General features: G+C 40.2%; 1 protein-coding gene across 2 annotated transcripts in view; it reads left to right on the top strand.

The window, feature by feature from the left end:
- The window catches only part of STARD9 (StAR related lipid transfer domain containing 9), a 241,619-nt gene that overhangs the window by 123,015 nt on the left and 90,893 nt on the right, over positions 1-27,711 (top strand). For both annotated transcript variants that reach the window (XM_073610372.1, XM_073610370.1), the window contains exons 8-18: positions 829-898; positions 3,797-3,869; positions 7,760-7,827; positions 7,913-8,010; positions 8,542-8,745; positions 10,424-10,521; positions 13,115-13,192; positions 15,046-15,120; positions 16,463-16,642; positions 19,920-19,959; positions 26,479-26,616. In XM_073610372.1, coding sequence (XP_073466473.1) covers positions 829-898; positions 3,797-3,869; positions 7,760-7,827; positions 7,913-8,010; positions 8,542-8,745; positions 10,424-10,521; positions 13,115-13,192; positions 15,046-15,120; positions 16,463-16,642; positions 19,920-19,959; positions 26,479-26,616 — 1,122 coding nt within the window. The remainder of the gene's footprint in view (positions 1-828; positions 899-3,796; positions 3,870-7,759; positions 7,828-7,912; positions 8,011-8,541; positions 8,746-10,423; positions 10,522-13,114; positions 13,193-15,045; positions 15,121-16,462; positions 16,643-19,919; positions 19,960-26,478; positions 26,617-27,711) is intronic.

Here is a 27,711-nt window from a genome sequence, read left to right as displayed (position 1 = left end):
GGAAGGTTTACTTTTTGCTATCTATGAGCTCACAGGGGAGGTTTACCTGTGACACCAGAACAAGAAATGTAGGAAACGGATGTCACTGGGGCAGGAAACAAAGCAATACAATCCTGATGGCAGTTCCTAAGGCCAGCCATACACTGTGCGAATTTCTTTCCTTTAACTACAGCTGTCCCTGCAGCAGGAGAAGACAGTGATTATCGCTAGCGGCTATAGCAGCCTCTAGTGATAATCGCAAAAGAATCTGGCAGGCTGGTTGTACCCAAGTTGATTGATCAATCAACTTGTTACATTCAGCCTGCCCTTTAACAGTTCTAATCTCGGCCGGTTCCTGCTGAATTTAAACTGTATATGGCCGGCCTTACCCTAATAGTCTTTTTGTTGGCGCTTCTACCTTTGCTGAAAGACTTTCCCCTCACGTTCTGTTTGCTGTCCCTGTGTCGCCAGAACAGGAAGGTAGAGGAAATAGTTCTTATAGGGACACCAGCAGCAATGAAAAAATCATTCAGAATCAAAATAGTACTAAAAGCTCAAAGTTTTTGCTTCAATGTATTCACATCATAAAGGTAAAAAACACTCCAGTTCAATTACAACTCTCCATCCTCAAACACCTACCTACCGCAGCGGGGTCCTCTATGATCTGCGCTGTGCCCTGAATTTCCTGTTTTTAGGGGAGAGGTGAGCGATGTTTTCAGGTACATATAGAATTTATAACATTCTTTGTAAATGTGTTTTTTTGAACTTATTTCATGTTTTTTATGATGCTTGCATAAATTTGTCCAGTTTCTAATTAGTTGTACGTAACTATTTATTTTCAAATTAAAGGGCTATCCCAGCATGTAGTCACCAGTTATGAACAAGTTGTAGCCTTGCTGGAGGAAGGAATGGAGAACAGGTACAGTAGAGATGTGTGACATACACACCTGCCTCACTGTTTCAATGTCAGAAGCTCTACTTTTCATACTTTTACTTTTTACTGAGTGCTGCTTCCCCTTAGCCTGGAGTCTATCCAGATGGTTCTCTTCTGGCACTTTAATCACAGTGATCATTTAAAAACTGTGACTTATTATTTTATTTTTATTTTTTAAAGAGTTAATATGCATTTTTTAAAGTTTTTTACAGACAGGGCTAATAACGACTTATTTCTTTTGTTCTTTAATTTATATTTTCTGCAAAAATAGAGGAAAGATGGAAGAATCAAAAGCCTCTGTTCACTAGGGAATACCCTGTGATATGTCATCAAGGCAGATTTTTATTGCAATGTTTACTGTGAAGTCATCTTGATGTGACACAGGAGCTTGTTTCTCCATATTTCAGTAAATATAGAGAAGGGGATATAGCAACTACACTGACTATTTTTAACTCCCTAAAAACTGCTGAGATACGATATAACTCTTCTAGGAAATGCTTTATTTTCAATGGACTTGCATCGTGAAAAAGAGCAGTGAAGCACAACCACGGTGTTATAGGCTCCATGCACACTAGCATTTTTTTATAAGCTTGAAAAAACACTGGCTGAAAAATGCGTTTTTGTCCTGGCTTTTAGTAGCTTTTAAGAGCATTGGCATTTTATTAGCGTATTTACAGTACATAAAACACACTAGAAAAAAAGCCGTTCGGAGCATTTTAGTAGTGATTACAAGCGTTTAGTATTTTTTTTCTGCTGGAAAAACGCTCAAAAAATCTCCTCAAAAACAATTTTTTCTGCTCCTAGATGCTGAAGCTCAAAAAACACTAATAGCCTAAAGTAGTGTGCATGAACACATAGGGGAACATTTGGCTTCCAGGAGCAGCAAAAAATGCTAATAGCTTCTAGGAGCTTAAAAAAAAAAAACGCTAGTGTGCATTGAGCCACAACGTAAAGCAGAGAGCAGAGTAAATGAGCAAATATGGCTGCACCCATGCACATACGTAAATACAAACTATACATATAAACAAGGGGGAGATTTACTAAAACTGAGCTGTGCATTGGTAACCATCAGCTTCTAATTCTTATTGTCAAAGCCTAATTGAACAAGTTAGAAGCTTATTGGTTACTATGCAAAGCTACACCAGTTTCGGTGTGCCCCAGTTTTAGTAAACCAACCCCAAGGTGTTTTAAAATAATGTGCACTAAAAATATTATGTATTGTAAGATAATCTCTTTTACGTGTGTGTGTGTGTGTATAGATGTAGTACTGTATTGTACCGTGTTACCCATCGATTAATGTGATATCTTTTATTGATTAACTTAAAAGAGAAGTATGGATTTTTTTTTTAATCATACTTACCTAGGTGGATGCTGCATCTGTCCCTCGCCGGCTCTAAGGCTGAGAACCGAGTGATCAAAGACCGTTGATCACTCGGTTCACAGAGCTAAGTGAGCAGAGATTTGATGACTGTCAGCCACCGGCACTCTGCTCTATTCCCCCGCGCTCATTGGGCTGTGGAGGGGGTGGGGGCGGCTGGCTCAGGTTCTCAGCGGCTTGCTGAGAGGCTGAGCCGGGTGTCGGTCCAGGCATGTGGGTGGATCCCAACCATATTGTCGCGATCTTGCCCCAGCCTGGACCGTCTCTGTGATGTCAGCCGACAGTAGGCTTCAGCCCGCTGTCTGCTGAAAACGGGTCACAGGAGTGCAGAACGATCTTCAGTCTTGTGATCCACAGGAGAAGTACAGCCAAATGAGCTTTGGCTGTACTTCTCCTTTAAGCTATTCAAGATGCAAGCTTTCAGGATGACTAAGATCCCTTAATTTGGCTTTATACATTTCGGTGCCTACCAGGGTTGAGCTGCCCATCACGTCTGCAGAAGGCATGCAAGGACCTGATCATTAGTGCAATGGCCAACTGAAGGAGTGCACAGAGCAGGCTGACAATATTGCTGCAAATTGCAAGACAGTGGCTTGGCGTTGTCAGTTAAGTGCCATTAACTGGCAATATCTCCACACAAGAAACTTTGCAAGAGATTCACAAAAGTAGATTTGCTTGAGGATACAGTGAGACATGATATCGAACATACTGAAAAATAGATAAGGGGTTTACATGCACTTTAAAGTAGAATTCTGGGTTAACCTCAGCTAATCTTAGAAACACTCCCCTCCTAACACCTATATACTTGCCTATTTTCATGTTGCTCCAGTCCGGTCATGTGATTTTTATCATGTCAGCCAGCTCTTGCTACAGGGGGGAGGAGAGCGCACCCGACAATGGCTAGTAAAGCCTGGAGCACGGACATCACACATAGACTTCAATGGCCCATCCATTGTCGGCGCTCCCTCCTCTCCCCTGCAGCCGCTGCTGAATGAGAACAGGAGAGCCAGTCATGTGATTGGACTGAAGTAACATGAATATAGATAAATGTATGCATCTTTCTTACACAGGTTAGTAAGAATAGGTGTTAGGGGGAAGGGAGCATTTTTAAAATTAATTAGGGTTATCCTGGAATTCTATGTTAAAGTAAAATAATAAATGCACATATTTTTGTAGGAAGAAAATGTACATTGTTGCACGTGAATATAAAAATGGGTATAATGTGTAATGTGCTCCAAAAGGTGAACTTATGCTTTAAGTATGTGTGTCTGTTTTCTTTCCATTGCCCCGATCTTTTCTCTGCCAGTAAATATGGAAAGATGATTTTTGCAAAGAAAATAATTTTGAGATTACTCTCCCTACAACGTCATTCAACTCTTTCATGTATTTATGTTTTTTTTTTCTTAATCCAAGAGGAGACAATTTTTGGTATATTTGGAATGACTACTATCATTAGGAAGCATTTTGCTGTGTACATTTATTCAGTGCTTTTTCTGAACTCACAGGATTACAGCAGCCACTCATATCCATGATGCCAGCAGTCGGTCTCATGCTATTTTCACCATCCAGTATACCCAGGTTAGTATTCCAACCTTTGAATTCTGTGACATTACTTGGCTGATAATAAAACAATATATTTGTAAGCAGAGCTGGATTTTCCTCACTGGAGCCTGTTGGCTTACAAAACTTGCTGGAATTATTTCTTTGAAACAGAACATTTCTTCTTCTATTACTAATGTTAGCCTTATTTTGGAACTGTGTAATAATAAGAACCAATGTAAAAATAAAGCTATATTTGATAACCGCATTTCTTATGATTATGGAAAAAGTATGTGGTCGATAATTATATACATGAAAAAGCTGTCTCTTCACCTGCCACCTATAGTCGTAGACGTACTGTGCTTAATGGCAAATCCAGCATGTTTGTAAATCAACATCAGTATTCGCATGTAAAATGCGAGTGTCTTATTCACTGAATTCAAGTAAACCTTCAACCCCCTAACATTTCTTTAGGCCAGTAAATAATAAATGTAGTGCTATGTGTAAAATTATAAATATAAAGTGCAAATCTCTAAAATAAATAAATCCTGCATATAAATGAATAGTCCATAAAATGAAAAAAATGAAGAAATAAAACATGAAAAACTCTTCTTGTGATCAGTGTATCCACACAATTCCACCACAGTGATTCTTCGTCCTCAAAAGGAGTGCACACCACCACCAGTAAAAATGCGCGCTCACCTCCCAGATGAGTCAAAACTCATATGCGGATCTCCCCACGATCTCTTTGCTCTCACTTCCTCTTCCCAATCAATGGTGGGTAATCCAGATGGCTCTTTTCTTAATGGTAACTCAGCTCATTAATATCCAAAGAAGCGGATCATCTCCCAGCTTGGTTCAAGATTCCATGAGTTCAGGACATGTAAATAATAAGTATAGAGACCATAGTGTTCTCCGTATACAAATTTATTCAAAGCTTCCAAATAGACAAGTTGCACTTACAAAATAAAAACTTTAAAATCACATAAAAACTTCCAGAGTAGCACCACCGTGTCCACATACAGTGCTTGGCTGGACGTGACTATCAGCTCCTCCCTTCTCGACGCGTATCGGCCAATCACAGGCCTTCCTCAATAGATCTACTGAGGAAGGCCTGTGATTGGCCAATACGCGTCTAGAAGGGAAGAGCTGGTAGTCACGTCCAGCCAAGCACTGTGTATGTTTTCATATCATAGGCGCTGCGGGCTCTAGTAGGCGTGACCTGCTATGTCACTCGGCCGCGCTTGGCATCAGATCGCTCCCTGCTTGGGCTCGGGGTTAATAATAGAGTTGTGAATGCCCGAGACTCTGGGCTTTTTGGGGGCCCACTCGGGGCTCCTGCCCTCCCTCCCGACACCACTGCACACATTCAATGTGGATGGAGAAATCCTCCCTGCAGTGTCATTGTATTCTGACAGCAGGGAGACTTTTCCACAGTCAGGATACAAAGATCAATGGTGCAGCCTATTGCCTGCGGCTCTGATCGAGCAGAAATATACTGATAAGGCGGTTGAACAGAAGTCAGTTGCTAGATCGACTTTGATTCAAACACAGTGGCCACACATGGATTGCAATTCAGCAGGACCACTTAAAAGGGAACTTCCGCTTTTGCATATTGAGATAACACGATTTTATATTTGTACATGTCCCCATTCACATAAAGTAAGTTTTTAAAAAAAATAAAAAATTTGCAGCAGCTTACCTATTTTAGATACGGTATTCTGGACTTTCCACCAAGGAAAAATTCTGCATAGTTCTTTGTTTGTGAGGGGGCTGGGCAGCTGTGCTTTCCACAATTAATGTTGTTTTTATTGTGTAGGTTATGCTTAATTTTTCAATTGTAACTAGATTTGAATACTGCCTGTCCCAACAAAGGGTTAAAGCCTTAGGGTCTCGGCTTACTTAATTGTATGTTAATGAGGACAGAGTTGGGACAGACTCACTTTGACATTGTCAAAAAACCTTGCAGTCAGCCATGACACCTTGTCTTAAGAAACCAAAAGGTAAGAAATATTTTAATTTTTTTTTTTTTAGGACTGCTGTGTGAATGGGAGTACATAACAAACGTATAGTGGAGTTTTCTCAAACTTGACTGCAAAAGTGGAAATACGTTTTAAAATAAAATTTAGCTAAAAAGCTACAACTTTATAGTCAAATAACTTGCCAATAATGAAGTATGTTCCATATTGTGCAGGCACCTGGATCCTAGAGAAATATTCACTGCAGGCATACCTGTTCCCTTTCTATTCCTGAACATTGGGTGCTGGTTAACAGCTTCAGGTCTTTAGGCAGAACAGCAGTAAAGATGTTCCAATGGAAAAGTTATTTTGTTGATTACACTGCTTCTTACACAAACTGGGTATGGAGGAGAGAATCCTATGACTGATCAGACTCTCCCCCATACATAGCAGTGTAATAAATTAAATACATTTTTGTGGAGTAATGGAGGAGGAGAAGGAAGAAGGGTGTATCCCCGTCAGACCATCTAAAGAGGACAGGCATCCCTGCAATGAAGATTTCTCCAGGATCTAGATTGCTGCACAACATGGGACCTAAATTTTTACAGGTAAGTGATGTTATTAAAGCTGTAGGGATTATTTTAGGTATACACCAGCATACTTTTCTTTTAGAGGGTTTCTCTGCAGATTAGAGAAGGTACACAGCAAGTTTATGGCTCTGGAGTGGATCACTTACTAGATATCAACACTTTTGAATATCCTTATTGTGACAGTGCGAGGCTCTACCACTGTGGAAATGTATTAGAAAATGACACAGGATTAAGGCCTAAAGCAAGGTTTGTTTCTGAGCAGACAAAGCCGTGTTTTTGATTTTCTCTGGATTCTGTAAACCTGTATTGGGGCCTGGAGCTTAAAGGTTTCAAAGTGTCTCTTTTGTGGGACACTGTGTCTGGATGTTACTAGATGCCTGCAACCTGTGTGAGTAAACAGGTGAGCAGGGTCGTTATATACTCAAGCCTGAGGATAGCTCAGGAACTCCCAGTTTAGAGACAGGGGGGTCTCACGCAAGGGTCAGGTGGGCTCCTATTGGGGTGTCAGGAGAACCCCTATTCAGAAGCCAGGAGGGGGCCATGCAGCAGGGCTCTGTGACTAGAGGATAAGTGAGCCAAGTGAACCAGGAGAGCTGGGAAATCCAGTCAGAGGGACTGGTAAGAAGAGCAGCTGTACTGGTGATGGAAGCCCAGGGGCTCGGGGTTTTCAGTTAACTATTCATGTTGATGTGGAAGAACACCTATGTGGGCAACTGTTGTTGTTTGAACTTTCAGTTCTGCTTAATAAAAGTGGGCTGCCATGCACTAAAATACAATTTGGACTGCCGCAACTCATTGGAGAAGCACCTGTCACATGTGTATAATCAACCCAATACCACAATATGTTTATATGGCATTCATATTTGCTGTTTTGAGTCAGCATATACAGTACATTTTTAATAACTGATACAAAAAGAAAGTTGACCAGCCAGTACAATATTTTAATTGTGTGTCTGTGAGCAAGGCCTCTATCCTCAGTTAGAAAGGAGACATATTCTGTTGTATTCTGGGTATAATTCTCATTTTAGTATTTGTAATATCTGACAGAATACAATACAGGAAATATATACCCTATCCTTCTATTCTGTGATATCCTGTTGACTGTGCCTGCAGATGGTGCTTCATAGGTCTCCTGGAGTTAGAACTCTTATTCACTCTGCATCCTTCCTGTGTACCAGGACAAAGAATAGAGATGAAAAAGTAATTCAACAAGAAAAGAATCTTTGAGGAAATATTACTGGCAAACAATTGGTAAATTAGTGGACCTTACAACGCTGCTTTCATGAAGCAAGATCCAACGTCCTACGAAAAAAATAAAAAAATAAATCTTTTCTGTGTCTTAGTATTTATACAAATAACCAAAATTAATTTATTGATTCAGGCAATCTTGGAAGATAACTTGCCATCAGAAATAACAAGCAAAGTTAACCTGGTAGATTTAGCAGGGAGGTGAGTAATTATTCATTTTATGGTTAATTTGTTGGTATTATTGGTCGTTTAAAACTGGTTGATTATTTATATTGTCCCTGTTTAGTGAAAGAGCTTCTCCAAATTACTGCAAAGACCGACTGACAGAGGGCTCCAACATCAACAGATCCCTAGTAACGCTTGGCATTGTTATCTCTGCGTTAGGTAAATGTTTATTCTGATCTGTGATAGTAAATCGTTATTACTAGGCTAGATTTAGTTTGGCGAATAAAAGAAGAAATAAGTGTGCATATATTTAATTCATGGTGATTCACTGGTGAACTAGCTGGTTGTACTTCTATGGCTAAGCCGGCCATAGACGGTCTGAATCTCGATGGGTTAGAGATTTGAACCATGTATGGGCAGGCTGAATGTAGCCAAGTTGATTGACCAACTTGAGTACAACCAGCGTGCCGGATTTTATATGCGATTATTGCTAGTGACTGTAACAGTCACTAGCAATAATCGCATATAAAATGTGTTGTCCCGGTGGGGACGGCCCCCCCCTTGCAGAACACAATGGCACTGCGGGAGGGACTCCCCTGTCAACACTGACAGTGGTTGCAGGAAATAAATTCACTCTGTCTGTCTATGGCCGGCCTTACAGAATATCAATCTAGTTCAGTTGCGAATTGCCAGAATTTAATGACTGGACTAATAAGCTTAAACATGTTTATTTTATTTTTTTATCTTCAGCTCATAATTCTCAGATGAGTAGTAGCTGCCAGAGTATCAACAGTATTATCAGTGATGGGGATAGCGGAATCCAAGGTAGCAGCCCATCCGGAAGTAGCATCAGTGGATCAAAGCGCCAGCCATTTGTACCCTACAGAGACTCTATCTTGACATGGCTTTTAAAGGACAGTCTTGGAGGCAATTCGAAAACAATCATGATTGCCAGTAAGGCTCTCTTTCACTTAGACATGAGTAAAATGACAGTATTCAAACGTATGTAGCTGAATTTCTCAAGCTTATCGTTGTCAGTATATATCTATGAATCAAAGAGTTAACCAAGCACCAGCACAGGATGGAACTGTGGGAGCTTAAGGTAGCGCAGTGCCACGTCCTAAACGTCAATATTTAAATAGAAAAAGTGGAAAAATTGACTTTCCAGGCACCAATCATAGAATATAAACAGTAACTTTTTATTAGCAATTAATACATAGAAATAAAAAAACATTTAAAATACTGCCAAATAAATGCAGTGAACAACTAGACCTCTCCAATATGGATCATGAGTGTCAAATCCATGCCATAATTTACATGTGTGACTGTAATGCATTGTAATACTCAACAAAGCTCTACGTGTTTCACAAAAATCGCTTCTTCAGGAGCCTGATAAACATTCTTAATATAGAACATGGTTAAAGAGAGGTTGTATCTATGGAATATGACTGGGATCTTTACATTGAGGCTTGGACTGTGCTTAGCGGCAACAAAGCCACCTGGTAATTATACATAGTATATACAGAAAATGCCAGGGCCAAAAAATTGGACCCAGGGTGATTAACATCATAAAGGAGTAATTTAAATATGTTATAGCAGCACAGGAAGCACAAAAAAAAGCTTCAATTCCACACCATCAAGCTGTATAGGATATTGGAAGATTGATAAATCCACAACAGGATCAAAGTTTGGAGTGGTTGCCATATATGCCAGTATATTTTCAGTTCATGGGTTATAAATGCTCTCTTTACATACCATCATGTATTATCTCTCATCAAAAAGCAATAATATAAAACAGCTGAACGCAGTTGCAAAAATGGGCACTCTCTTTACATAAGCCTTAAGCTTCCTCAGTCTATAAATTGTATCTATAGACATACTGACCTCTCCGATGCTCAGTGCATCATGTCGATTGTTCCATTCACAGAACATGAAACCCTTGCATAAGCAGCCTTGCTGCCTATGGGGTTCTCATGGCTCCCATAGTTACATGCATATGGAAGAAAATCAGAAACTCTGTCTACATCAGAACCACCCCTCTTCATAACATTTCTCTACTGGTAAAAGTAAGCATTAAAGAAAGTTGTCATTCCTACTTAATTCAAGGGAAAGGAATTTTATTTGATAGATTTTTTTTTTTTTTTTAGAGATCAAAGCAGACCTGCCATCAGAATCCATAGATATTGAAAATTTCAACTAGTGAGAGGCTTCCTACATATTGTATATTATTACTGGAGTTCATCCTGTATAAATGCAGCTGTCACAGGGATTCTAGGGCAGCAGAATACAATATTGTTGGCTTTGAACTATCATGACTTAGAAAATATAGAGTATCATTGTTATAGCTGAGATTATGGTGTTGGTTTACTAAAGGCAAACAGAGTAAATAAAGCAAAGGGAATTCGCCCCAAAGCTTAGTGAATGAGGTGAAGCTCTCCTGACTTTCATAATCCAATCAGTGCCAAAAAATGCTGTTTTTTCTTTAATTACATGTTCATGATTTGGTATTCTTGGTAAAGTGAAACTTCACCAAACTAACTTGCAAAGTGAACAGCCTAAATGTCTTTAGTAACCCCTATGTGACTACCTCTCCATATGTGGTGCATCACACTTCTGTCTGTGTTGATTCCAGCTGTATCTCCTGCAAGCAGCAGCTATAATGAAACAATAAGCACCTTGAGATATGCTTCTAATGCCAAAAACATCATCAATAAACCTCGGGTGAATGAGGTAAGTGTGAGTTTTCTGAAATGTCTTGATAAAAATCCATACAGCCCTTATAGGAATCCTGTCCAACTTGATGGGTCATCTTGGGACATGGATCATCGAAGACAACATGTTGCCACAACTGACTTGGTTTTGCTTGCTTTTTTTCTTTTTTACAGCTTATTAAAGTACAGCTCATTCAAACTTTATGCAAGCTTTATTTCTTCTTACCCTGCAGCCATCCTTGGTTTTCTGATTTTTAGATTTATCTTTGCAGCACGACAATGGGCCAAAGACTGTACAGCATTTTCTGGAATCCTTCTCCTCTTTGTTTCTCTACTTTTCTTTTAATTAGCCACAGACTGTATGAAATACAAACATATGCTTGGATCTGAAGAGAGTTGAAGGTCCCCATGGATTTAAACTCTCTAATGAAGCATGTTTCTCAAAGTTATTCCTGCCAGGTCCACAGGGTTCATTAATTATGTTTACTGCACTGGAAGTTTACTCTCTAAAAAGGTACTTGAATGGAGGAGAGTGCTGGGAGAACAATGTTTCATGCAAAAATAAATGCTAGTTTTTTTTACATTAAAGAGGAACTGCAGTCTGCTCACATAATTTGTAATAAAACCATCTTTGCTGTTCTGAAGCTTCCCTTCAACCACTTTGCATATTTTTTTACATATACTGCGATTCTGTACTTGCCAAATATGCTGCAGAAATCTCCCTCCACTGAGTCTGGCTGCCACCATTTTAACTGTGGGCAGCTGCCCTGCTGCCTGTTCACTTTCTGGATTTACACATACACAGAGGCACACCTCCAGCTCTGCAGCTCTCATTGGCCCTCTTATGACTCATCCACCCTCCCTTCCTGGCAAATTCTCGAGAGTGAAAGAGGGAGCTGTGTATGATGTCATAAGCCTAGGCTTTTTAACAGACAAGGAAGTGGGCTGTGTAAGGTATTTACTGGCAGAAAAAAAATGTTTTACTATCCAAAGTTAAAACAACAAGGGCAGAGGATTTAATAGATGGAAAGATGAAAAAATGACTGAAGTCCTGCTTTAAATCCAGAGCTTCTTAATGCACACTCATTTTATAAAATTTCAGCAGCTGCATAACTACAACCTTTTGCAATATACTGTACACCAAAATGGGTTCCTCGGGGCTTTCTAATGAAACGTGCTAAAATTCTTACTTTATACACAGTGGACATTTTGGTTTAACCAAAGGTTATGCTTTTTCTTTCTTTTTTGTGCTTTAAAAATGGTTCATTCATTGTTTGTACTGACTATGGGGAAATATACAGTAGTACAAGAGAAAGTGCCTGCTTGTGCCTGAATTTGGCATGGAACCAGTGACTAGAATGGGAACCTTGTATTTGAAAGAGTGTACCATCGTAGGAAGGAAAGCTTGTAAAATGGTCAATAATCTAAGTCTTTTATGTGGATATACATTATATTTGATGAGTTGAGCGTTAGAAAAGACAGGTTTTATTTTTTGTTTTTCTTGTTTGTATTTGGTAGTTATTCTCTTATAAAAGGTGGGTGGATAAAACATGAAATACATGGATAGGAAATTATTTTTTCCATGTAACAATCTCTACTATATGTAAGATTTAAATCTGAAGTTTAGTATTTCTTTTTTGGATACAGCACCAAACACATTAGTCATGTGTAATGGTGATCAACCCATTGCCTACAGGCTGCCTCCACACCTATCATCTACTTCTACCCTCCTATCCACCATTCATATAGATTGTATTCTCACACATTTGCATTATGTTCTGTAAATGGAGGAGTATTTGAATGATAGAATCACTACCGCCCATTCACAGAATGAATGGTAATGGGGAGTGGCGGCTGATGTTTAAAAGTTTGGGGGGGGGAGGGGCACAAAGACTCCCTGGCAAATAGGGGGCTTCCTGATTGGCCGGGAGGAGGAATAGGAAGACAATGGCGAATATTCATTTGCTATTGTCACACAAGTGGGTTTGCTCGGGGCGCAGTACTCTGCACCCGGAGCCCACACTTTTTTAAGCCTATTGGAGCCTCAGGTGCTAATCATGTGCTTAAAAAAAAAAAAACCATTGGAATCCATGTGTCCGGTGCCCTGCATGTAGATTAGGGGGCCAGACGCATGGATGGGGGGGGGGGGCACCCCTTATGGAGCGGCCCCTGTTCTATCAGAAAGCCGCTACCCATCAGAATATGCAACCTTAGTAACGTTCCTTCGCGGCCATCTTGGTATACCCGCACTCGTCTGCAGTAAGCCTACAATCAAGTGTAAAATGTGATTAGTTTTAATACCATTACACATATTCTTCATTCACATTACTGCTTTCCATGTAAATTCTTTACTCAAAGTCAGTTTTTTGGGGCATTGCTCTTTAAACACTCCACCTCCTCCATTTTTGTAACATTTCAAAGGAATTCCCTATAAGACGTTCCATTTCATAAACTTAGAGAACTACCTTCAATATTATTTTTTGCACATGTAATTGTTTTTTATTTTTGGGTGACTAAGATAAAACATGTAGCATGTTGCATTGTTTGCAGTAATTTTGCATGAGGCCCCGCAGCACAATATTTGGTGATGATAAAGTTATTATTTTCTCCAGGATACCAATGTTAAACTGATCAGAGAGCTAAGAGAAGAAATTAACAGACTGAAAGCTATGCTGAGGAACTTTGAATTGGTATGTTCTAGCAAAACTTCTATAAAATATGGTACTTTTTTCATATCCTGTACAGATTCCTTACTATTAGAGTTGTGTGGTTATTCTTGTTTATTGGTGTCTGTAATATTTCTGATGTTCTAGAACAGTGGTCTCCAAACTGTGGCCCGTTTCTTGCACTGGGACACGATTCCTCCCTCTGACACTGACAGTGGGGCATTATTCCTCCCACGGACACCAATGATGGGGCATAAATTCTTCCTCTGATAACATAGATGGGACACAATTCCTCCCACTAACTTCAAAGATGGGAAACTAGTTCTCCCACGGACACCAACGATGAAGCATTATTCCTCTCACTGACATCAAGGATCGGTCACTATTCGTTCCACTGACTCCAGCTTTTTTTTAAAAAAAACTAAAATTTCTGGAAATGCTAGAAAAACCTAGCTCTGACTGACCCTCAAGCTTTATAGCTTCAACCCAGAGAATATATACAGATAAGAACTCATGACTTTTCTCCCACTTTTGTGATATAAATTTTAGTTTAAAATTAGTGACTCAGAAGGTGTGGAAATAGAGAATACCGACTAGAAATTACTGTGCCAAACCTTAAAAAAGCATTACCATAACTACGGTTCAATTTTGGTCTGTGGACCAAGATTGCCGCTTTAGAAACTTTAGTCATAAATGTTCACTTCAGTCTCATTTTCAAAATGCCTGAAGCCTTGAGCTGCATACAGAGATCATAATGTACATGCTGAGTATTTGAGCATTTCATTTAGACATTGTCTTAGTGCACCAGTTCATTGCAGCCTTTTTTTTTGCCAGTTGTGGTCTGAGAAGTCCTACCTATGATGCAGAATAGCTACTCTCAAACACATGCACGGTTGACCCTTACTGTCTCTCACCTACAAAAAGTGTAAAAAATTCAGTTTTCTCTCCAGCCATTAATCATAGTCAAACCTGTCATGGAATGTTGAATGTGGTTGGTGCTACAGAATTGCACCACTTTTGACCCTGCAATGTGCTCTGTGTGCTGTGGATGCAGGAGATTACACAGGACTCAGATTAAAGGGACTATGTCATAATCGATATATGGAAGCTAAGCTAATTGCTGACTTATTTTTGAAGCTGTAAGCCCTATTCTAGCCTCACTGGTGAGTTGTTGACCTGGAACAAGCATGTTTATGTCACTGTCCTGACACTTGATATTCATATATTTGTTCAAGATCAGTTACTGACAGAGCAGTGAAAGCAAGGATGTGGATGACAGCCCTGGAGCGTTTACCTTCAAACGCCAAGTGGTTGATGCTGGAATACCTACAATGCTTATTGGCAGAGCATTTGGTTTGCAGAACACTAGAGGATGAGCCCAGTCATTTTGAAGCAGTGGCATGGCCTGGTCTACAATATAAGCAGTGTTGTGGGCTGGTCTATATTGCTGTATCTATATGCAAAAAGTTATGTTTCAATTTTTAATGGACTAAAATTTCTAAGCTCTGAATGGAGCAATGTTTTGATGTTAGATCAAGTATTACACAATGTTAGCATCTAGTTAGGCACCTTTCACACTGAGGCGCTTCTAAACTGGCAGCAAAACACTGAGCACTTTTGAAGAGCTTTCCATTCATTTCAATGGAGAGGGCATTTTTTCACTGCCCTGCCAGCGCACTGCCCCATTGTAAAAGCATTCATTGATTCTAATGGAAATAGGTTTTCATTAGCTTTTTTAGCGTGAAAGCGCTGGAAAAGCACCTCAGTGTGAAAGGGGTCTTAGTCTAGAAAGGTAAGCTGGTTTATACATCCAAATGTGCCTTTTTCCATCTGTATATAATGTATCTGTGGAATTGTAATGTTTTTTCTTATACCAGAGAGCCATTAGCCCTGCATTCAGTGAAGAAAGAGATGGGAATCTTACGGAAATGGTACGACAGAATGAATTAAAGGTGGGTATATGAATTATATTTGATCTGATCCTGTACTTGTATGACTATTGGCTTTGTTGGAAAGTCCTGTTAGGATTAATCAAGTTATTCTAGATGCGCACGTGTTCTGTTTTGTTCATTTAACAATTTTTTTTTTTTGGTGATGTGCTTCATCTGTCCACAACATGGCACTGTGCTCTTATGAGATACCTTAAATGACATAATTAATTCCTCCCCCTTGTTATGTAACTGGCAGGCATTTGATTTTTTTTTTTTACATTAAAATTGGCTCAACATTGCCTAACCAGATCACCTAAACTAACATCATTACAATATTGTTAAAGAGCAACACCAATAGGATAACCTCACGGGTTCGGTGCTATCTTTCCATTTTCTTGAGTTTAATGTTTGGGTCAACCCAAATTTTTGTACAGATTTGTAGGTTTTCTGTTTTAATGTGCTTATTTGTCCATACCATTTGCTAACACGATTGTCTAGTTCCACTTTTTAAATATTCATGCTATAAAACAGCATTGTGATTAAATTTGTGGCATTGCGGGTGAACACTTTGTGCTTTTGTATTGCTGTTATGCTCAAAGCCTTTCATAAATAAATAAGATATTAGAAAAATTATTAAAAGATGATTGGGGGGGGGGGGCTGATCACTAATAAAAATATGGAGAAATAAAACTTAAAAAAAAAAAAAAGCCATGTACCAACCTAAGGTAAATGCCCATGTAGGAGACTGAAACGTGTACATTTTTATGGATTGATTCCTTTTTATGGTTTGGATTAAATAAAGATATCAATTTTTAATGCCAAGACATCCTGGTGACAGATTTTTACTCTCTTCATTGGATTTTGGACATTTATTACTACATGAGTCCGGACACAGATGTCTTGATCTCATCCTGTCTATCCTTATGGGATTTGGGGGTTGCAGTACTTCCTTTGTTGCTAAATGCCCTTACTCCTACTTTGTGTTGTCATTTAAGTAAGCTCATCCTGCAAATCAAAATTGTGCCTTTGATGTAATTTTTCCTAGTTCTTCTATCAACACATTCTAGAATTTAGATACTTAATAGAACCTGGATGCAAATAACAGCATTAAATCTATACTGTTGGGCTGTTTGCATACAGAAGCTGAATATAGGAGGCCACTGTGGTCCTGCATGTAATCTGTGCTCTGTGTACCCCCCTTCCCTTCCACATCTGCATTTCCAGAGTTGCTTTGTAAACTGAGCCATTTGGCTCGAAACCCATTTCCTGTGGTAAATTCCTATATGTACAACAAGTAGATCAGGTGAACCCATTAATTCCTTCAGAATAGCGTTTTTTATGTTTTACTTTTATGTGTTTACAGATTGAGCAGCTCACCAAGGACTGGACAGACAAGTGGACAGATAAAGCAGCCCTTATGGAGCAATATAATGTGGACATCGACCACGGGAAATCCAGAGTGACCATTGATTCTGGTTTACCTCATCTCATTGCTATGGATGATGATATCCTTAGCACTGGAGTGGTGATTTATCAGCTAAAGGTAATGACATATACCATAGTCCAGTTCTGGGTATAAAGCCGGGTACACACAGGCAGAATGTCGAGAGACATCGGGCGGTTAAAAAAAAAAACGGCCGTTCGGTTGGCTTCTGTCAGACGTGCATGCTGGAAAACCAGCAGCCAACCAACTCCCGATCAGCGCTCTCAGCCAATGACCGAGAGCGCTGATCGGAGTGTTCTGGCAGCGGGGGGGCCGCCCCCCTGTCAAAACAGCTCAGCGGGGGAGATCACTGCACTAATATCCGATCATCAGTACAGCGGCTCCGACCGGAGCTGACAGTTTTTTTTTGTTTGTTTTTTTTTCTTCCATGCAACCCATTGGATTGCACAAAAGAAACTAGTGTGTACCAGGCTTAAGCCTTTTTCTTATAGTTCTGTATCTCACAAAAGTGAATACACCTAAACATTTTTGTAAATATTTTATTAAATTATATTTTTATTTTATATGTGACAACACTGAAGAAATGACACTTTGCTACAATGTAAAGTAGTGAGTGTACAGCTTGTATAGCAGTGAGAATTTGCTGTCCCCTCAAAATAACTCAACACACAGCCATTAATGTCTAAACTGCTGGCAACAAAAGTGAGTACACACCAAATTGGGATAATTAGCCATTTTCCCTCGCCGATGTCATGTGACTCATTAGTGTTACAAGGTCTCAGGTGTGTTTGGTGTTATCTTGGTGTTAAATTTGGTGTTTTCGGTCTCACTCTCTCTTACTGGTCACTGGAAGTTCAACATGGCACCTCATGATAAAGAACTCTGAGGATCTGAAAAAAAAAATTGTTGCACTACATAAAGATGGCCTAGGCTATAAGAAGATTGCCAGGACCCTGAAACTGAGCTGCAGCACGGTGGCCAAGACCATACAGGGGTTTAACAGGACAGGTTCCACTCAGAACAGGCCTCGCCATGGACGACCAAAGAAGTTGAGTGCACATGCTCAGCGTCATATCCAGAGGTTGTCTTTTGGAAATAGATGTATGAGTGCCGCCAGCATTGCTGCAGAGGTTGAAGGGGTGGGAGGTCAGCCTGTCAGTGCTCAGACCATACTCCGCACACTGCATCAAATTGGTCTGCATGGCTGTCGTCCCAGAAGGAAGCCTCTTCTAAAGATGATGCACAAGAAAGCCTGCAAACAGTTTGCTGAAGACAAGCAGACTAAGGACACGGATTACTGGAACCATGTCCTGTGGTCTGATGAGACCAAGATTAACATATTTTGGTTCAGATGGTGTCAAGCTTGTGTGGTGGAAACCAGGTGAAGAATACAAAGACAAGTGTGTTTTGCCTACAGTCAAGCATGGTGGTGGGAGTGTCATGGTCTGGGGCTGCGTGAGTGCTGCCGGCACTGGGGAGCTACAGTTCATTGAGGGAACCATGAATGCCAACATGTACTGTGACATACTGAAGCAGAGCATGATCCCCCTCCCTTCAGAGACTGGGCCATAGGGCAGTATTCCAACATAACGACCCCCAACACACCTCCAAGACGACCACTGCTTTGCTAAAGAAGCTGAGGGTAAAGGTGATGGACTGGCCAAGCATGTCTCCAGACCTAAACCCCATTGAGCATCTGTACACTCACTACTTTACATTGTAGCAAAGTGTAATTTCTTCAGTGTTGTCACATGAAAAGATATAATAAAAATATTTACAAAAAGGTGAGGGGTGTACTCACTTTTGTGAGATACTGTATGAACACATCTGGTGAAAACCATGGGCCCCCTTTTGCCAGTATGCCTTGCTCCATGTGGATCAATTTTTATTTCAATTACAGGAAATGTTACAAAGCTGGTGGGTGTTCAACAGAGTAACCTGGTGTCTTTTAACTAACCTAACGTTAGAGAGAACCTATTTTTAGGTGATCGTCCTGTATGTGTTTATTTACAGTAATATAACCTGGTAATTTACATTTAATCTGGGTAAATAAAATTAAAGGGTAAGTTCATCTTTACAGAAAAATCTGTAAGGTGAATTTGCATAGAACCCCCCCCCCCCCCCATCCCCCCCCCCCTCAGTCCCGCTGACCTGGAGCAAGGCAATCTCCTGTTCTGAGCCCTGCTATAGCTGCATCACGGATCCGGGGCTTAGAAATCCCTTCAGTTTTCACTTTCACTTTTCTTCTTCCCCACTGACAGGATGGGCTACGTGGGTTCTGATTGGTCAGCACCGTCACAATGGCACCATCACAATTAGAATGCTCCTAAACGTACCTCCTGACAGGGTACGTTTTGGAGATTAAGCTGCAGGGATTTCTCAGCCCCGGACCCGTGACGCGGCTATAGCAGGGCTCAGAACAGGAGATCGCTGCGCTCCAGGCCAGCGGGACTGGGGGGGGGGGGGGTGAGGAGGGGGTCCTGTGTAAGTTCACCTTACAGATTTTCCTCTAAAGGTGAACTTACTCTTTAAACTTGCATAGCAGTATATTTTTCTTACATTTTCTTCAGATATTTTCAAAGGACATCCATCAGCCATCATACTGCAGGTCCCTGACAGGGGTTAATTTTCTACAGCCAATTAAAACTGATAAGCATAGATTATGCTTAAGGTCTGTGAAAGAAAACTGGGCCCCCAAAGAAACCTTACACAAACTCCCTGCAGATAGTGTCTTGGATTTTATTGAGCCTACAGCCCCAGCACTGCAAGACTACAATTGCTAACATCTGAGTGTGTGTTAATTGTTATAATCACCGTTATACTCATTTAATATAATAGCATTAGCTAATTATGTAAACTGTTTTCGGTAATAATTGCATTTTGCGTGCATATGCGAGGGGCACTTTTTGGTTTTAAAAGAAAAAATTACAACCTAAACAAGCAATTGGCTAATATACACGAATTCAGGCTCTTTCTATTATCAGACCCACAGTGTCTGGGGACTCCCCTTGAATGCCCAAGGCTGTCACAGGATTTGTTGTTAAAGCTAGGAAAAAGGAAAATATTTTACACGGCATACTAATTTCGATCTTCTCCTATTTCTCTCTCTCTCTTTTTGCTCCGGCTCTCCCTGGCTGATAGATGAGGCTTTTCTTGTCATTTCTGCTTAGCATTCATTAGGCTCTGCTGTCTTGGTATTCCTGAGAAGGTAAAATGGATTGCCTTGTGTTCCACATTGTGAATGTTTAGACAAAGGCTTTGCGGTTGTAGTTGTGTGGTGCTCAACGAGGTGTCTGTGTTTGAGGTGCAAATCTGTCATCTATTTTGTCCATTTCATTCACTGACTGCTTCGATTTCCTGTTCTGTGATTGTCTAGGAGGGAACAACGAACATCGGAAAGGGTGATCATGATATAGGTAAGAAAAAAGGCTGTTTATGTATGCCAGATTCTGTGCTTTGACCTATTTCCAGACAATTCAGTATTTTAACTGCATTCAGTACTAACTAGTGTATTGCAGATTTAAAGGCAACGTGTGGCAAGATATGTTCATTTAATTTAAATTTTAACAACAGCTAATATTTTCTGGCCCTGATTTTGGTGTGGATGTGTACGAATGTATATACTGTTTTATTTAGGATTAATGCCAGAAGTCGCAGCTTATTGAATGAATTGATGCAATCATTGTTTGTTTGCTCGCTGCAGCTAACGTTCAGTAATAAAACAAAATTGTAGAGGTGACAATTTCCTTAAAATCGTATTCTAGGATGCTCTATAATTTTGTTCAGCCATTAAGTCTAGATTAAATGCAGGTTGGAGAGTTATAATATAATCGTCCTGTACCTTAAGGGGCACCTAATGCATTGCAGAGGAGGGTTGGTCTAAAGGATTTTGATATAATTAAAATATGCATTTTGGGATGGATTTAGTCTTCTTATAAGTCTGATCCAAAACAGGTATCTTATAGGTGCATGCTAGGGGACAGGAATCAAATCTTAGGTTTGTGCTCAAAACCTTTCAGCACATGTATAGTCTTGAAGATAGTAAAGTAGACCTGAATTCAAAAAGGGAAGACTTGCTCTGTTAAGGAGAAAACACCTAGAAATGTTAATTATGACTAAACTGTACCCTGAAAATGTACCTTTTGTGCTGAATTCCTCCTGAAAATAGCAGTGCACTTCCTGGTATGTGAGGGTACCTAGGCACTCCTGTGCTTACAGCTTCATACAATAGCTGTATATCTGCAGTGTGAGATCTAAGGCACAGCTGCCTCTGACTGTTAGGAGATTTGGAGTGAGATTTGATGTCGCTATTGTGCTGCTCCCTGTTCTCTTTGCTGGAGGTTCTGACATGAGGAAGCAAAGCCCTGCCTCTACCAGAATGGACACAGTGCAGAACAAAGCATGGAAAGTTAATAATGGGGTACAGCTTATAGAGTTCAGTTTCTTTGTAAAGGGGAGTGACCACATACAACTACCACAATCAGTCTAGTAGCTTTAGAACTTTGACAAAGGTCTAATTCGCAGATATTAAATTCAGTGTGCTGCAGATTAAAATGATTCTAAGCCTTCATTTTTTTTTTTTTTTTACTTTTAACAATTTAAAAAGAAAGTTACCCCTACCTGATCTGTGTAAGGGTATTAGACAGAGCAACCCCCCACCACCTCTTCTGGGGTCCCCCACTGGCACACTCTGCTCCTCCTCTTTTGTATGTTTCCCCATAGCAAGCCATCTGCTATGGGATTAACCGTGCGGGCATGCTCCTGAGCCGGGCTGTGCACAGACGCACACAGCGCAGCTCTGCCTTGCCCTCCCCGCTACCTCCTCACAGGATTTAACTGACAGCAGCAGGAGCGGAGGGTTCCTGCTGCTCTCAACAAAGCTTTGAGAGCACTGAGAGAGGAGAGAAGAGTTGCAAGACAGGCACAGAGCTGGATCGATGGAGAAAATGTTTAGGAAGGAAAGGGGAACAGGTAGTGGCATGCATTAAGGTAAAATAACCTTTATGCCGTGTACACACGACTGGACTTTTCGACAGCAAAGGTCCGACGGAACGAATCCGCAGGACAATTCGATCGTGTGTGGGCTTCATTGGACCTTTGCTGTCGAAAAATCAGATGGACTTCAGAAATAGAACATGTTTCAAATCTTTCTGACGGACTCGAGTCCGGTCAAAAAATTAGTTCTTCTGTATGCTAGTCCGACAGACGAACAATGACGCAAGGGCAGCTATTGGCTACTGGCTATGAACTTCCCTAGTCTAGTCCGGTCGTACGTCATCACATTTGAATCAATCGGACTTTGGTGTGATCATGTGTAGGCAAATCCGTTGCGTTGGAACGCCATCGGAACTCTGTTGAAAGTCCGTCAAAAAGTGGTTCGGAGTTTAGTCCGTCAAAAGTCCGCTCGTGTGTACACGGCATAAGAGTTTAAAACCACAAGTGACATCCAACAAGAGGTTGGTCTCGATCAGTCAAATAAAAAAAAAATACGCTTTGATTTGGGGAACAATTATCACTATTTTGAAACCAAGAGACACTATGCTTCTATATGCATTAAATGATAGGCTGACCAGTCAGGCCGAAGTGACCTCGCTTCTTTTGTCAGTCGAATAATAGTTATGAAATGATCATGCGTTCAGCTTGAATTATGCTTTTGTGCCTACTTTTATACTACAAGTGAACACCAAAAGTATAACAGTTGGTGGGAAAGCAACAAGCTCAGCCTGGGAATTGGTCTGCAAGATTTTTCTAGGTTCATCTAAAAGTCCTGGGCCTCCGAACATGGCCATCAGTTTTGGTAGGCAAGGAAGCCCGAGTGCACCATTCTAAACACTGCATTAATGGCAGTGCCAGTGTACAGTTCCTGTATGGGAGAGACTGCTGTAGGGAAGCTAGACTTCCGAGCACCAATGAAATGGTTAGCAGCTACCTAGCAACTGTGTTGGTTATATTACATTGTATCCATATTATAAAATGTATGTACAATTTAATAAGGAGGGCTATAATGACTGCAGCGGGTAAGTAGATAAGTCTGGGCACTCAAGTGCTGACATTTCTTCTTCAATTGCCCTAATTTTGTTACCAGGATCAACTCCATTGAATAATGAAATATTTGTTTTTTTGTAGTGGATGGCTTCTTCTATGGTGTCATAAAACTTGAGTGATTGCAGCAAGAGTTTTTTTTTACAGACCAATTTAGGTTCAGTATTTTCAGTGCATTTTTCCCATTTAGAACCCAGCTTAATCACCAAAATTTAAAAAAATGCAAAAAGTCTTTCATAGTTACATAGTTAGTCAGGTTGAAAAAAGACACAAGTCCATCTAGTTCAACCATAAAAATAAATTAATTCATTAATAATATCACACAATCCCATGTACCCAATCCTATACCCAAAGTTGATCTAGAGGAAGGCGAAAACCCCAGCAAAACATGATCCAATTTGCTAAAGCAGGGGAAAAAATTCCTTCCTGATCCCCCAAGAGGCAATCGGGTTTTCCCTGGATCAACTTTACCTATAAATTTTCCGTACCAAATTATATTATGTACATTTAGGAAAGAATCCAGGCCTTTGTTAAAGCAATCTACTGAGCTGGCCAGAACCACCTCTGGAGGGAGTCTATTCCACATTTTCGCAGCTCTTACTGTGTAGAAACCTTTCCATATTTGGAGATGAAATCTCTTTTCCTCTAGACGTAAAGAGTGCCCCCTTGTCCTCAGTGTTGACCGTAAAGTGAATAACTCAACACCAAGTTCACTATATGGACCCCTTATATATTTGTACATGTTTATTCAGTTCCTCTAATCTTTCCTCATAGTTGAGTTTCTCCATTCCTCTTATCAGTTTGGTTGCCCTTCTCTGCACTTCCTCCAGGTCCCCAATATCCTTTTTGTGAACTGGTGCCCAAAACTAATCTGCATATTCCAGATGAGGTCTTACTAATGATTTGTACAGGGGCAAAATTATATCTCTCTCTATACAGTCCATACCTCTCTTAATACAAGAAAGAACTTTGCTTGCTTTGGAAACCGCAGCTTGGCATTGCATGCTATTATTGAGCTTATGATCTACCAAAACCCCCAGATCCTTCTCAACTACGAATCTCCCCAGTTTTATCCCCCCTAGTATGTATGATGCATGCATATTCTTAGCCCTAAGTGCATAACTTTACATTTATCAACATTAAACCTCATCTGCCACATAGTTGCCCAATTAGACAGTGCATTAAGGTTGGCTTGTAAATTGGAGACATCCTGTAAGGACGTTATTCCATTGCATAACTTGGAGTCATCTGCAAAGACTGAAATGATACTTTTAATCCCAGACACCATATCATTTATAAAGATATTAAAAAGTAAGGGTCCCAACACTGAACCTTGGGGTACACCACTGATAACCTTAGACCATTCAGAATAAGAATCATTAACCACTATTCTCTGAATTCAGTCTTTTAGCCAGTTTTCTATCCATTTACAAACTGATCTTTCCAAGCATGTAGACTTTACATTACACATGAGCCATGTGTGGGGAACTGCAGCAAACGCTTTTGCAAAATCCAAGTATACCACGTCCACAGCCACCCCTCTGTCCAAGGTTTCACTTACCTCATCATAAAAAGAAATTGGATTTGTTTGACTTCTGTCTTTCATGAATCCATGCTGTCTGTTGCTTAAAATATTTTTTTTCCTGCAAGAACTCTTCTATGTGGTCTTTTATTAAACTCTCCAGTATCTCCCCAACTGAAACTTCGAAATGACAGAGCACAATTCTTTTAGGATCCGTGGGTGGATACCATCTGGTCCAGGTGCTTTATTCACCTTTATTCTGTCTAAATATTTCTGGACCCTATCAATTTTGAGCCATTGTGGATCATTTGGGGCTGTGTCAGTACCATCCCGATTATGGACTTTAGCTCCCCCATGCTCCTTTGTATACACAGAACTGAAGAATGTATTTAAAAAAATTGCCTTCTCTTTGTCCCCAGTCACCCACTCTAGATTATTTTGAAAAGGGCCTACATTCTCAGACATGACCTTTTTACTATTAATATATTTGAATAATTCTTAGGGGTTTGTCCTACTATCTTTTGCAATTTGTCCTTCTTTCTGAATGTTTGTGTCCTTGATTTCCTTTTTACATATTCTGTTATATTCTTTGTAACATTTAAACAACAATAGTGTTCGTTCATTTTTATATTTTTTAAAAGCTCTTTTCTTATTGTTTATAGCTTTTTTAACTTTGGCCATGAGCCACATAGGTTTTATTTTTAGGCTTTTAAACGTATTGCCCATGGGAATATACTTTGCAGTAAGTTCACAAACAGTCTTTTTGAAGAATTCCCATTCCTGTTCTGTGTTCATCAATGCCAATATTTCCTCCCAGTCTAAGTCTTTGAGAGCAGCCCTCATCCTTGGAAAATTTGCTCTCTTAAAGTTAAGTGTTTTTATCTTTCCCGTATGTGTTTTTTGCTTACAGCTAACATCAAATGAAATCATGTTATGTTCACTGCTACCCAGATGTTCCTTTATATGAACATTAGTAATAAGCTCTGCATGGTTAGAGATTACCAGGTCCAACAGAACATCATTCCTAGTTGGGGCCTAAATAAACTGGACCATAAAATTGTCCTGTAATAGGTTTATAAATTTTTGCCCTTTAGCTGTTCCAGCAGTGCCATTACTCCAGTCAATTTCTGTGTAGTTAAAATCCCCCATTATTATCACCGGTCCAGCCCTTGCAGCCCTTTCTATCTGTGCAAGGAGCTGAGTCTCCACCTCCTCATTAACATTAGGTGGTCTATAACAAACTCCAATGATTAACTTTGAACTACGCACATATAGTTCCACCCATAATGATTTAGCCACATCACACTCTAACTCAATTAGGTCCTCATTAACACTCGCTTTGAGATCACTTCCCACATAGAGACAGACCCCGCCACCTTACCTTTTCCCCCTCTCTCTTCGAAAGAGTGCATAGCCAGGAATATTAATAGCCCAGTCATGTGAGGAATGAAGCCAAGATTCAGCAATACCGATTACATCATAGCTCTCCTCGTACACCAGAGCTTCCAACTCGCCTATTTTGCTTGGCAGACTTCTGGCATTGGTGAACAAACACTTTAATGCATTATTACATGTTGCTCTGGTGTTTTGCATATCTTTTTAAGTAGTACAAATAGCACTATAATTTCCAATGGTTGTTTGCAACATGGGAACCTTCTTGTCACCTGCCATAACCCTCCCCCCATCTATCCTCATTACACCCTCCATTAACGTCTTTCAATTTTGTAAATAACTTTTAATTTCTGGTCTGTGCTAGGATAATTACATCTAGAATCTGATGTTTACTTTGGCCAACTCAGACCCTTGTCTTATATTCTTTTTTTTTTTTTTTTAAATCTTCATAACCTAAACAGTCTAGTTCCCTTGGACTCACAGTGGTGAGCTGTTTTGGAGTAGTAAAGTAAACCTGTGGTCGGAGAAATGTGAGGACTTCCAATGCTGGCCTTCTTCTGAAAATGTTGTTTGCTTTCCTGCTATGCTGAACACTAGATTTAATATTCCTGACCTAGAACTAGTATACGGATCAGAAAAGCCAGGATATAGTAAGATGTCCTTATCTGGATACTTGTTCTGGGTTAATAGCTCAGAAAGCTGAGGGGCAGCATATAAGTCAGGCAACTACCATAGAAGATTTCTGAAAAGGCAGTTTTCTTGAAAGATTTTCTTTAACTTCGCATTTCAATTCTTTAGAAGTGAATGCTGCATGTCATCCAATAAAATATAAGCACACCTAAACTTATCTAGGAATTATTTTTCCTTCCTTGGGGAACTCTAGGCCTGTGGGGATGTTAAAGGTCCAAACTATGGAACAATGGCTTATGTTGCTGACCAAGATTGAGAAATATACTGACTTTGCTTTTTTGGCTGTTAGTGTTACAGGGTGAACGCATTGAGCAGGATCACTGTATAATCGAGAACAACTTTGGAGTTGTAGAACTGCGGCCAATCTCAGGAGCTCTCTGCACAGTCAATGGGCAAGAAGTCACAGATGTCTGTCGCCTCTGCCAAGGTCAGTAATTTGTCACTTGCTACATCTAGATTAAGTGAGCTTTTGATTTGCCCAACTGCTGCCTACCTGACTGCACATACCCACGATCACTTTACCCCCCCCCCCCCCTCTCATTTCTGCCTCCAAGAATGAAGAGAGACGCCTGGTAGTTCTAGGTATTGTGACTCTTACCCCTAACTCAGGTGGTCAGGCACTATTGCTAGCTTCTGTGTTCTTCACCTTTAGCAGCCCCCTTTCCCTTAAGACAAGCAGGCCTCCTGGTACTCCATTGCCCCCAGGTCATATACAAAATGCTATAGTGCCTGGCTACCACACCAGGTCAGAGGCAAACTGAGCACAGCAAACATGCATTTGGGGTTGGTAGACAGGCAGAGTGGTCCGTGACAGCTCGGGGTTAGGGCAGGCTGAGTTCTGAGCATAATCTTTAACCGGTCTGAGGTTGTCAACAAGGGAATCCAAACTAGCAGGCAGAGCAGACAAACAAGGAGCTTAGAGCACGTGTTACAAATACTATTACAAGCATGGACTGCAGGCTTGGCTGGCTTAACCACTTCAGCCCCGGAAGGATTTATCCCCTTCCTGACCAGAGCACTTTTTGCGATTCGGCACTGCGTCGCTTTAACTGACAATTGCGCGTTCGTGCGACGTGGCTCCGAAACAAAATTGACGTCCTTTTTATCCCACAAATAGAGCTTTCTTTTGGTGGTATTTGATCACCTCTGCGATTTTTTTTTTTTTTTTTTTTCTTTTTTGCGCTATAAACAAAATAAGAGCAACAATTTTGAAAACAACGCATTATTTTTTACTTTTTGCTATGAAAAATATCCCCAAAAATATATTAAAAACCATTTTTTTCCTCAGTTTAGGCCGATCCGTATTCTTCTACATATTTTTGGTAAAAAAAAAACGCAATAAGCATTTATTGATTGGTTTGCGCAAAAGTTATAGCGTTTACAAAATAGGGGATAGTTTTATGGCATTTTTATTAATAATTTTTTTTTTTTTACTAGTTTTGGCGGCGATCAGCGATTTTTATTGTGACTGCGACATTATGGAGGACACATTGGACATTTTTTACGGATTTTTGGGACCATT

Source organism: Aquarana catesbeiana, linkage group LG13 (assembly GCF_042186555.1).
Source record: "Aquarana catesbeiana isolate 2022-GZ linkage group LG13, ASM4218655v1, whole genome shotgun sequence".
NCBI lineage: Eukaryota > Metazoa > Chordata > Amphibia > Anura > Ranidae > Aquarana > Aquarana catesbeiana.
Note: the sequence above shows the minus strand (reverse complement) of the source record. Positions and strands in the feature narration are given on the sequence as shown.